General features: G+C 39.9%; 1 protein-coding gene across 7 annotated transcripts in view; it reads left to right on the top strand.

Annotated features, from left to right (window-relative positions):
• Nucleotides 1-12,394, top strand: part of MICAL2 (microtubule associated monooxygenase, calponin and LIM domain containing 2) — a 140,120-nt gene that overhangs the window by 64,879 nt on the left and 62,847 nt on the right. For 4 of the 7 annotated variants that reach the window (XR_011337495.1, XM_069857564.1, XM_069857560.1 and 1 more), the window contains exons 18-22: nucleotides 1,068-1,286; nucleotides 1,510-1,611; nucleotides 2,214-2,345; nucleotides 11,336-11,443; nucleotides 11,869-11,964. Coding sequence is in view for 6 of the 7 variants with exons in the window: in XM_069857564.1 (XP_069713665.1) it covers nucleotides 1,068-1,286; nucleotides 1,510-1,611; nucleotides 2,214-2,345; nucleotides 11,336-11,443; nucleotides 11,869-11,964 (657 nt within the window). In the remaining variant the exon portion in view is untranslated. The remainder of the gene's footprint in view (nucleotides 1-1,067; nucleotides 1,287-1,509; nucleotides 1,612-2,213; nucleotides 2,346-11,335; nucleotides 11,444-11,868; nucleotides 11,965-12,394) is intronic. The other 3 variants (XM_069857565.1, XM_069857562.1, XM_069857563.1) reach the window with 3 other exon arrangements.

The following is a 12,394-nucleotide window of genomic DNA, read 5'->3' as shown; positions in this document are numbered from 1 at the left end:
GTCTAAGATAAAAGCTTTGAAAAGCCAGTATTGATGCCCAGGTTTTTAACTCCTCTTAAACTGAAATTGTGGTAAGAATTTCCGCTGGAAGCTCTTTTGCAGCACCCTAATATACATGTGACAAATTTCTTTTAATATATTGTCTAATTTTTCTCTTATTATTTCCAATGAAAACAATCTCATATTAAATAGTAATGATATTCACTTTATGTTAGAGTTTTAAGTGGAAGTAAATATTCTGTAGCAGCATTTCAAGAGTAGTCTGCCATGCAACAAGCTCTGCATTGCATTTGGAAATCTACAGATCAGCTTCTTGAGAAACGCAGATTCATAAACTAGTTGAGAATTTTTTTAAAGGCAGATGTGCTGTCCTGAAACATCAGGAGCACACTGCAAGTTGATTAGCATCAATTTTTCAACTTTAGTTCTGATAAATCTGTAAAGTTTGTTTATTTATTTGAACTGGACAGATAAAGTAGAAAACTGTAATGAAAAGACTATCTGGAAGGTCATTTTTAAGACTTGATTTGATAAATATGAACTGGTTTGAATGTTTTACTTGCTGCAAAAGCTATTGTATATGAAGATGCAAATTCAGAAACCTATTCTGAACTCAGAAATTGCTTTAAATCTGAAATACGTTACAGCTTGACTTGAGCTAGACTCGATCTAGAATTATGCCAAGAGCTAGTGTAGGTATTCTTACAGTTTGATTGCAAGTTTAGTTTCAGGCCAGATGTGAAGCCAGAACAGAAAACCTAAACCTTTTCTAAAAACCCTAGAAGGAGATGATGTGTCATCTGATGCTATGGGGTTATTTATGAAAATTGAGGCAAACCTAGAGAAGAATGTCAAGACCTGCATAAGTTTTTCAGGACTGTCTTATTTCAGTGCATGGACACAAGCATCAGAAGTGCAGTAGATACTATGCAGAGAGTGCTGTGAGAATATTTTATTTCTAGTCATGTGCATGCCTGCGCTGCGCTTTCGGAAGTGTCCTTTTAAGCTGCATATACTGCATGTTAGTGCAGAAAGCAGATTTTTTTTTCACTTCAAGTGTTTCCCAGTTTCAGGTGGTAGCTAGGAGTGAACACGAGGTCAGGGAACCCACGCAGTCTTTAAATGGTTCTGATCATAAGGCCAGGAGAGCAAAGACTGTACAAAAACCAGATACCCAGCCCAGTCTGTCAGAAACCTCTGAAAATCTCGCATCTGCCTGTTCTGCTGCATTTGTACTTTCTGGAGTGCTTGAGCGTCTTCAGCACCTGGAGGAAAAAATGAAACAGGTGACAAGCAATTTCTTTCCTTTTCTGTCTCAACTGCATATGTTAAGCTCTATACTGTATTTTCCCTGGATATGCTGGCTTTTTCTCTGTTGACTTTAGGATATATCAAGACAATAAACTCTTTCTACAAACCTGATGTATTCCGATGATGTGTGTGACATTAACTGAAGTCTCTCTCTTTTTCTTTCTTTTCCTGGCTTTCCTTCCCTGGCTCTTACTGCAGAAAAGAGCTCAGACCATAGCAAATAGGGAATTCCATAAAAAGAACATTAAAGAGAAAGCAGCACATCTTGCTTCAATGTTTGGATACATGGAATTTCCAAAGGTGAATATTAGGTTTTGCACCTGAAGAAGTACTGAGTTGGAAGACATAAGAATTCGTGGGGGAGTGGAAACTGCAGTGGGTTTGGGTTTAACTTTCCTTTCATCCTGCATGGATCTGTTAAGTAATTTGGATTCCATTGAAACTGGTAACAAGGTTTTGTTTAAATATTGCTGCATAAGTTAGTTGAGATAATACACAATATATAAAGCTACTCAATGTACATTAGCATGAGTGAAATATGTTAAAATAAAACTTATCCTTTTTTGAGTATATGCTGGTAGCTCACAGTTTCTAATGAACTGATGAGCAGTAGCTTATAGTGCAATCTGGCTTTTCTTATATTTCATTATGCTTTCTCTCAGCACTGTCTTACCTTACTGCCCACCATATGTATTTTTAATAAGAAAACTGAGTACAATAATATCCTTTGACCATGGTTTTGGCATGATCATTTCCATGGCTCCTCACTTTGCAGAATTAGAGAACAGAGCAGAATTGTAGTTACAATCTTTCTGTTTGTTTTGATGCATGTGAAATTATTCTCTTAACCTGTGCTAATGTCACTGTCTCTTGAATAACTCTCCTGTTTCTGCTTTATACAGAATAAGCTACCTCTTAAAGGCTTATCCCATTCTCAGCCCCCAACTCCCTCTTGTCCTCTGCCTCATGATTCAGCTGCTGCCTCTACTCCATCGTCTGTCGGTTCAGCTTTCCCTGCTGTTCCTTCTAGACAGGTACTCTACTAACAGATTTTTCCTGTAAAATCCAAACTTGCACTAAAGCTGCTTGAGAGATGGCTTGAATGGAAGGCACTGCTAGCAGAGCTGTTGTATAGGTTGGGTTTCACTTTTGAAGCAAACTTTGTTTACTGATGTTAATTCTTCATGTCTGTAAGAGGAAAGTCATCATTAAAAATAGTTCAGGTGTGAAGCTTAAGAACAGAACAAATAGATCACATTTTTGCTTCCATTCTGAAAATCTTGCATTGCTGCTTATTTTAAACATTGTAGTGCTGGATAATAACACAGACATGCCTAGCAGAGAGTGTTTCACATTGTGTTAGGTTACGGATGTTAAGGAATTGGTTGTTCTCAGTGGCATTTTTTTCTTTCCATCTGGACTGTGGGGAAGAACTTGCACTATAATGGTTATTTTAACTAGAGGACATGTTGTAGAATGGCGTAAGCACTTGTCAATATGGACAGAATTTACTGTTGTTCTGTTTGTTTACTTATTTGTAGTGTAAACTTGCTTCTGCACATTAATTGCCAGAATGCAGTTCTTTGTAACAAACTTTACAGAGTGGAAATGTGCATACTCTGAATAAAGAGTGTTGCTGGACCCAGTGGCTCTGCTGCCTGACACGCACTTGAATAAGAGATATTCAGCTCTTGCTACTAGTGCTGATGTTACAGCAGGCTGTGTTTTTATCGGAATATAAGATGATCAGCTTCTAGCTCCCCTTGTTTTAGAAGGATTTTACTTGAAGGAAGCTTGATATTTTTTCAGGGCAAGTAAAGGCGTGAGTTCCCTTTCCTTCACCCACACTTTATGTAGCAGCAGCCTGGGGCACTGCAGTATTGCATAGGTTTGGTGTAGAAATAAAGGTGGAAATGTTGAGTTTCTAGAATGAGAAACATAAAGTTTCTGGAAGAATTGAGTGTAACTGCTGTGACCCAACGTAGGTGCTGCTGGATCTGGTGTCTCTGCTCTCTGATGCACAAAAGAAGTGCTATTCAGCAAAATAGTTTGCCAACTCCATTTACTGTGAGAAGGTACAAAGCATTCTGCCTGCTTTTGTTGAAATTAAGTAGTGGTAGCTTTCCGAAATACTCATGAGTAAGCTTCAGGTATACTTCAGGTAAGCCGTGGCTGAAGGTAATTTCCCATCTGGTGACAGGATCGTTTAATGGAACTGGTCTAGTTCTTCTAAGGTTATTTTGCACCATATTGTTGATTGTGGTTGGAATCGGGCTCCAGCCTCAGCTGTAACTGAGTGGGTAGATATTGAGCTGTATTGCAGTTTGCAAAGTCATGTTCCTTGCTGTGTTGACAAGACTCCCTATCATTTCCCAGGAACATATGGGCTACAGAGCCCTTTAAGGACACTGCAAGTCCAGCAGGTGCCTTACTGCGGTAATCCCCTAATTCCCTTCAGCTTCAAAATAATTCCTTTGCCTGGATTTACCTCTTAGTTTTTATGACCTAGAAGGAATAGCATGTGATGGTTTTTAAGCTAAGTAAAGGTTTCCAAAATATCAGGGCTGGTTGCTCATTTGATTTGGAGAACTATTGTGACAGTGCAAAGAGAATAAAAAAAACAACCAAACAAAAAGCAATGTGAACAGCCTTTAGAATATGAGAACAAGGGTCTTAATCATATGAAAACTCTGTAAGCAATAATTTTACTGGGATTTTAGTTTTTTTTCTTGGAGAACATTTTGTCTGAGCAATCATTTTTTTTGTTTTAATTCACTTGCATTTTGTTTAAATTGTGCTCAGTCTTTTATTAGTTTGCCATTGTATTTAAATGGTGTGGTAAGTTTGTTGTGATTTCATTTTGCTCAGACTGAGTTTACTCTAATTGAAAATGCTCTGTCCAGTGGTAATGGCAGAATGCAGCACAGCTGAGGCAAGGAAGGCTTGTTCTGTGACCAGCACAGTGAATATACCTTCATCTCATTTGTTAAATATTGGTCTGGTTCAGTAGGACTACATGTTTTCTTCGCATATTTGAGAATTTTTAAATAGCAGGCAAACTTTTACTGTCCTTCCCATTGAGGCAGTAGAAAGATGATCCTAACGAACCCCAGGTGACTATGAACTACTGTAGATATTTCAGTGGCAAAGGTGGTAAATAGATTTTTTTTTTCCCAACAGAACAAAAAAAAAAACCCTTGAGTTTCCTTTCCAGGGTTACCAGTGAGTAAAAGTGACATAGTTGGTGCTGCCCTTGCCACAGGGTAACTAAAAGGGGGTGGGGGGGTTAGCCAGGGTCAGTCAGCCGTGGTGTTAGCACAAGGCTGTTGCAGAGAAGGGGAGGCTGCCTGTCCGCTGTGCCCACTACCGGCATGGTAACGGGTGGTGGATCCTCGCTGTGGAAACAGATATTCAGGTCAGGCTTGTGGATGGAGATGGAGACCCTTGAATGGTGAGGAGCAAGGTGCTGGGGGAAGCCTGCAATCCGCAGCACTGATGCAGTTTGGAGAAGTTTATGCCAATGTGCACTTAGTTTACGCAAGTAAAGTGGATCTTGCCCTGGGAACAAGAGGTGGGTTCAGTGGCCCTTTGGACCTATGTCCAGGATTGTTACTTGTCTTGATAATATACTGTTGAAGTGTTTAATGGAAGTGCGAGACTTTTGTTCTCTGTACTATTAATGTGCTGCGAGGTCAATTCAGTCCTGTGATAACCCTATTAATTTAAGTTTACCTCTCTTTGGCAGCTTAACTTGTGTTCTGTTCCTCTTCAGATTACACAGCCTATATTTTGGATTACCTTTTGTTATTTCTCAAGCAAAATTATTCAAGAAGCAGATTTTTTACAGTTGTTTTTATTGTAAAAGTATTAAATCTTCAGGGAACGCCTGCTGCTACCTTGATTTCACAACAAGCAAACTGTCTCTGTCCTTCCATGGTTAAATTGTTGTCCCTGTGCTTTATCTTTTAACATTACACACTTCTCAGAATATGAAAATTTCATCATAGTCTATAAAACACTGGCTAAATATGCAGCACTGTATAAATAAAATTTGATAATATTTCAAATATGCAGTGCTCATTTTCAAGTGCTGTGCATGAGAATTTCACAATATGTTTGTACCTTTTGCTGTGAATACATACCGGTACTTGCCTGTGTTTGCTTTATCTTGAGGGTAGGGTTATAGGACTCAGGATTTGTATTTCTGGTCTCTGTTCTGAGAGATATCACTAGTTAAGTCTAGACTAAAGTATGAAAAAAGGCTTTGGGATTGGTAAGCCAATAGAAAGGAGCTCCCTCATTTCACTCTGTTTCTACTTTTTCCCAGCAGAACAAAGGAAGGTAGTAGAAGTCTTGAGTTTTATAAGACTTCATGAGATATGACCTATAAATATCAGCATCCTCCCATCCCTTAAATAGCTAGTGCTGTCATTTTAATTTCAAGGCAGTACTGAGATGTTTTCAGACATCACAATCCATCACAACTGTTGAATTTTCATTGGAACAGTATTAGTTGTGGTGGCGTATTTATTGAAAATGGTGGCTAAGAATTTTACTGTCTTATTACAGAAACCTGTTATTAAGCCTGTCCTGAAAGAAGCACTTGAAAGGAAGGCTGTGGAAGCATATTGTTTCTTTTAAAGACATATAGTCATTACAGCTTATTAGGAATTAACTTCTATATGACACTATATGCAAATAGCCAGTAATAATCAAAACTACCTTCTAGCTTTAATAAACTGTCAAAATTCACATAGGTAGAATTATGAATTAACAAATATTTTATTACAGGCTGGGCTTGGTTATTCCTGTTTTCTGTTTAAAGCTGAATTGACCTTCAGAAAACTATGTTCATCTAAGCTTTGCATGAGTGAATCCACACATTAAGTCATATGTACTGTGAAGATGTTGCAATTGGTAAGCTTTGCTGCCTCCAGAGTTTGGACCAACTAGTTCCCTTCAGTGACATGACTCTAATTACCAGCAGTAAGCAGGGTTTGGGTGTTTCCTATGCACAGTAACTTATTGCTTAAATGTTGTTTATCTCAGAGGTAAAATATATGTAGCAGGTGGTACCAAAAATAAATAAATCACCCTCAAAGCAAAACAAGGCCAGGAAAATTAAGGATGTAAAACAACACGGGGAAAGCATTGTACACTATTGGAGACAGAAAGCGTATTTACTTTGTTTTATAAAAATAATACTGGGGCTTGCTTGTTAGTTGGCTGTGGTGTTAATAAATAATAGCAGAGGGAAATACACAAGGCAATTTTCTTTCCTCATATTACTAGCTACCCTGATCAACCTGCCGAAAAGCTCTGGCAACATGTCATTGACAAGTCAATAGTCTTAGTAGATCACAAACGCTTGGGGGAATTTAAGGTGTTTCCTTGATTGTTTCCTGAAATTCACCATATAAAGGTAACACTTTTAATATTCCTTTCTGACAAAGGATTTAAAGCTACTGTTATAAACTTGCCTGAATTGTGAGCAGTAGGCTGTTGCATATTGATAGTGGCCCCAGCAATATAAAATTTCATGTGTGTGTGGGATGTCACGTACGACAGTAGCCTCAAGGATAGTAAGTGCATGAGGAAAATATGAGATCTGTTATACGTATACTGAGTTCCTAAGGTACCTGAGCAGCATCAGGCAGGCAGAGATCTGTGTGCTCTTGACCAAAGCTAAGCTGTGTAAGAGCTAATGGTCTGTCTAGAGGAACGTGTGTAGATTTGGGGTGAGATGCTCTCTCCTGCAACTGGAATCTATTAAACTTACATGATTAAATGGGTGAGGATCTTACTGAAGTCCTTGTCCCCAGAAGCAGGGTGAGGTTTAGAGAAGACAAAGGGTTGCTTGGCGGTTATGCTGTTGTCATACAAGGCCAAAAGTCATGAGGCTTGCAGGGCAGCGCTGCTCTTGCATGCCCTGTCCCTCCCATTCGCTAAGGGTTTCTCATGGTGGCGGGGGCTCATGAGGCTGCCAGGTGGATTCTCGTCCTGCCCTGTAATTTCTATTTTGTGAATGAATGGCATTTGAATAGAATAGAATATTCCCCAGAATAGGGACCTACAACAAACGTAGTCCAGCTACCTGACCACTCCAGGACTGACGATAAGTTAAAGCACGTTGTTAAGGTGCACGTTGTTCCTTATGTCCAGTCCAAACCTTCCCTGACACAACTTTGAACCATCCCCACATGTCCTGTCACTGGATACCAGGGAGAAAAGCTCAGCACTTCCCTCTCTACTTCCCTTCCTCAAGAAGCTGTAGAGAGCTATGAGGTCAGCCCTCAGTGTTGCTTTTCTCCAGACTAGACAAACCCAAAGCCCTTAGTCATTCATCATAGGACATTCCTACCAACCCTTTCACCAGCTTTGTTGCCTTCCTCTGGATGCATTCAAAGTCCTTCAAATCCTTCATAAATTTTGGGGCTCAGAACGGCACACAGTAGTCGAGGCCACACCAACACAGAATGCAGGGGGATAATCACCTCTTTTGCCTGGCTGGTTATGCTGTGTTTGATTCCCCCCATGATGTGGATTTCCCTCTTGGCTGCCAGGTCACACAGCTGACTTGTGCTGAGCCTGCTGTCAACCAGATCCCTTTCTGCAGGGCTGCTCTCCAGCCGTTCCCCTCCCATTTTATACTTGTGCCTGGCATTACTCCATCCTGGGTGCAGAATTGAGCATTTGGTCTTGTTAAATTGCATCGCATTATTCATTGCCAAATGCTCCAGTCTCTCTAGATCGCTCTGAGGCATCTGAAAGTCGCAGTACCAAGGCTGCAGCAAGTTATCTCCTCTTGATTACCCAGGTATCCAATTCAGTAAGGAGAACCAGTAAAGAATTTTCAACAGTATTATATCCTCCTTAAACAGTTTCTCTCAAATGAGCTCTAATCAGTCCTTGGGTCCACTTGCTTCCTGACCTCCTAAGCTGATCAGTAGCAACAATGTTTGTGTTTGGTTAATTAGGAGACTAGAGCAGTCAGCAACCTTTTGGTTGCTAGATGAAACTGAAATCCCGTTTGCTTTTACATGGAATGTGAATTCACATTCATTACAAGAACATTTCTTTATAATAACATTTCATACAGTATGTATAAACATGCATTTTTCTTGTTTTGACTGCTTTAATGTTGACAGTGGGTGGAGAACAGAAATGGACCAGCTTGGTGAATTACAAGGTGTAGTTCAGGCTCAAGGATACTTTTCTTAAAATTCAACTACTTGTACTTTAAGCATAGCTTTATTGCTTAACTGGTTGCTCCAGCATTTAACTAGTTCAAGGTAAACTTTCTGCTTCAACTGACTTTGAATGGTTTCTTTTACATGGGAGCTCATGGTTAACAAGTTTTACATGGCCTAAAAGTTGCTCAGCACATTCAGAGGTGCAGAATCTGAGGAGGAAAATTTCATCTTCTGTGATCTTAAACAATACAAAGGAGCGTAGTTTTCCTGTAGTAGCAAGTAATCTCACTTCTAGTATTGGTTTATAATTTAATGTGCCACTTAGGACAGCATTGCAGTATGTAATTAACAGTTTACCTTGCTACTTTACCCCACAAGTTTTGCAGATATTGAACAATATTTAGAAGTCTTTTTATATTAAAAAACTAAGCAGTACAGAAACTTGTCCCTTGAATGGCCTTTGACGTCTTAACATACATACTTTGTATCTGCCTGGGTATTAAGTTAATTATGGGATAACTCTCAAAAGACAAGGGGAGCTCTAAGTGGCTGGACTTGCTCCCAAGTTCCTGAACTTGAATTTTTTTTTTGTTTAGCAAGAATATTTTTATCCACCATAAATTTTGAAAACACACCCGCAGTGCATTGTAGTTGCTTTTAAGCTTGATTAAAAAATGCTTTAAAATTATTCTAAAGCATCATTATACCATTGCTTTTATATTTTTCTCCATTCTTCATGTTAACTTTGTGATACTTTAAAACCTTTTCATTAGCAAAACTCGCTGTGGTGGCAGTACAAGAATAATTTCACTGAGAAAGGTGAGACTTAAAATTTGGGCTCTGTGGGAGGCAAATGGATTGCAAGAAATGAAATCATGGTTCATCTAGGAAAAAAAGATGTCCTGGCCTCAGAAGCAGAGTATCAGATCCCTGACCATACCACGATGGCCCTTGCTCCCTTTTCCGCCAGAGAAGTTGTGGGATTTTATTTTGACTATAAAACTAAAATCAAAATCACTGCAGGAAATTTGGTTTAGGGTAGAAGATATTACTGTAAATCTACAAAGTCTTCATAGACTTTTTTTTCCAGGAACAGAGCACTCGAGTACCTGCCACTCATACACACGTGCATGTGCAGACACACCTTTCATCTTTTCCAGACCCCAGGCATGTGTTTTGGCAAGGAAACCTGGACTATTGTTACACCCCGCGGGAGATAGAGTAGGACCCAGAACTGCACTTAAACATTTAGCTTATTAACTATAATGTTCCAATTCTAAGTCAAGAGTATAAGCTTAAGTCGAGACCAGTATTAATATCCTATAAGGGTTTGTGAGGGACTACACGACCTGTCCAAAGTTCAGAGATAAAGTTTTTATAGATATTTCCACAAGGTTGTTGCTGCAGGTGAAGTTTTAGCAGACGGCCCAGTGCTCTGAGAGATTGAATCCGTGATGTTATGTTGATGTCAGTGGGGGTTTCACACTAGCTGAGAGGGAGCTCTGATTATGAGCTCTCTTACAGTCCCTTCTGGATCAGTCGGTCCAGCTTCCCATCTTCTTTACCTTTGGTCAGTGGTACCACTGTAAGGGACACAGTGGGTTGCCTTAGCCCCCATGCCAGTGCAACCTCCACCAATGTGTAGGGATCCAAAAAAACTCCAGGGTCATGCATCAAGCTATTTCCAACACACAAAACTCACTGTTTCCACATCCATAAGTCATCCAAATACAACATATGTTGGTTTCTATTCATAGATCTTACTAATACTTCTGTTTTCAGGATTACCTCTGGTTCTTTGTTCTGTGGCTATGGTGTAACTCTGCATACTTGTGGTGATATGCGGGAGGAGCTGACCAGGGGCCAGTTTGGTCATCCTGATAGGCAAATGAGTGGTGGAGACATACTGGCTAGCTCATTCTCCCCCACTCATCTTTGCTGCACATATGGGCTTTGATGTGGCCGCTGATGTGGAGTGGCCACCAGACCTCCATCTCACTCCCCTCCACCCTGCGACTCAGCAAAGCATAGCCCTCTTCAGCAGCTTCGAGGACAGTGATACGTTAACCATGCAGTCAGTGATCTCTGTGGTGTGTTTGGAGCCACAGCCTAAGGAACTGCAGTCTCCTTGCAGGCCTGTCAATGTGATGAATTTGGATAGAAATAACCTAATATTCATGGCTGCAATAGTATGATGAAACAAATTAATGGAGATGTCTTCCTTTCATGAGCATAGTTCAGTTGTCCCTAGTGTTAAGATGAGTCATTAGGGAGAGGCAGAACGGTTGCTGCGTGAGCATCAACAAAACATTTCCATGTAGGACTTCTAGTACATTTTCATAGAATGTTTCCTGAAATGCCACAGTTGGTGGTCCATTAATGTGAAGTTTAGTCCTCACCCCATGTTCTGAAATATCACAAAAAAATCCTAAGAAGTCAAAATGAACAATAAGTTGTGGGGTTTTTTTAATCTATCAGAATGGTCCAACTCTGATAGCTAGGCAGTAGCTCCCAGTTCAGCCTCTTCATGAACACAGCAGGAGTACTTGTGCTGTGGGAGCAGCATTTGCTCCCAGCAGCTGTTTCTCCATAGTCCGCAGGGAGAAGCACGTGGGCTGCATGGAGCCTTCTGTAGCCACAAGCTGGACTACACTGACCATGCATGAACATGCTTGTACTCTGCAAGACCTTGCCTCTGCTCTTTTTCCTAGCCTGTCTTTATCATTGTTTGCATGTTTTCAAATAATTCTTGTCCTTTTCTTATTAAATTATTTTTCAAGCATAACTAAAGCTCTTTCTTCTGTTCTTCATCTTTCCCCTTTTCTGGTTAGATAACTGTAGGAAAGGTCTCTCATGCAGTTGGAGCTGTGGCTGAAGTTCTTGTCAATCTGTATGTGAATGATCACAGACCCAAGCCACAGCTTCCCCCCCTTGAACTGGTAAGACTAAACCCACAAAGAAGCAATAACTTGACACAAGAGTGGTGTTTCCAAAATGTCATCGTGACTTAAGACTCTGGTTGTAGAAGCGTTATGAAAGGTCTTAGACTAACACTTACTAAGGGATCAAGTGCATATTGGCAAAATATGCTGATGCATGTATATGCTGAAAATGTTGCTCACCATGTCTTCTATTTATATTTTTATTACTTGTTTGTAGGAATTAAAATCAGGAGGCTTTTATTAAATGTAATTACTGGTACAATTAGTAACAGAAGACAATTATTAATCAGGGTGGCTTCTAAAGAAAGTTGTGTGCAGTACATGTTTATGCAGTTATTTTTAACACACACATGCTGAATCACTGTGCCTCATTTTGAGAGAGCTATTTTTTAAACTTTGACACTGTTCTGTATTGAATTCAGAAGCGGTCTCTGGAGAGAGCTACAGGTTCTTGCCCCATTCTTCATTCTCCATCTCCTGTCTCTTCTGCTCAAAGCTGTCAGGTACTGGCAAGCAAAGTGAGGTGTTGTGTTGTGGTGATGACACTTACTTATTAGCCAGCGCAAAGTTCTGATTGCTTCCATTTCTTTCTAACTCAATTAACATTGTATTTTTTAAAATGCATTTGTTTACTTTTCCATTTGTGTGGTTGTTCATTTGGAAAGTTTCATGTTGTTCATACTCTGAAATGATCTATCACAGCAAAATGGACTACTAGTGGCAGATTTACAATAGCATTATCACTTTTAAGCACAAGTATGACTTGTGACAATGACAATTGTAACTTGCAGTTATCATTAAAAATTGTTCCAAGGCCACATTTTGCTGACAAATTAGAGTTGTGTGGACTGTGTGCCACTGTCTGTATGTGCCTGGGCTCTGCTAAGCCTGCACTTTCTCTGTCCCATGTGTGATACTCTCCCGTTGCAGCAGGGATGGTGGAAGGGC

The sequence above is a fragment of the Phaenicophaeus curvirostris genome, chromosome 5 (genome assembly GCF_032191515.1).
Source record: "Phaenicophaeus curvirostris isolate KB17595 chromosome 5, BPBGC_Pcur_1.0, whole genome shotgun sequence".
Classification (NCBI taxonomy): domain Eukaryota; kingdom Metazoa; phylum Chordata; class Aves; order Cuculiformes; family Cuculidae; genus Phaenicophaeus; species Phaenicophaeus curvirostris.
Note: the sequence above shows the minus strand (reverse complement) of the source record. Positions and strands in the feature narration are given on the sequence as shown.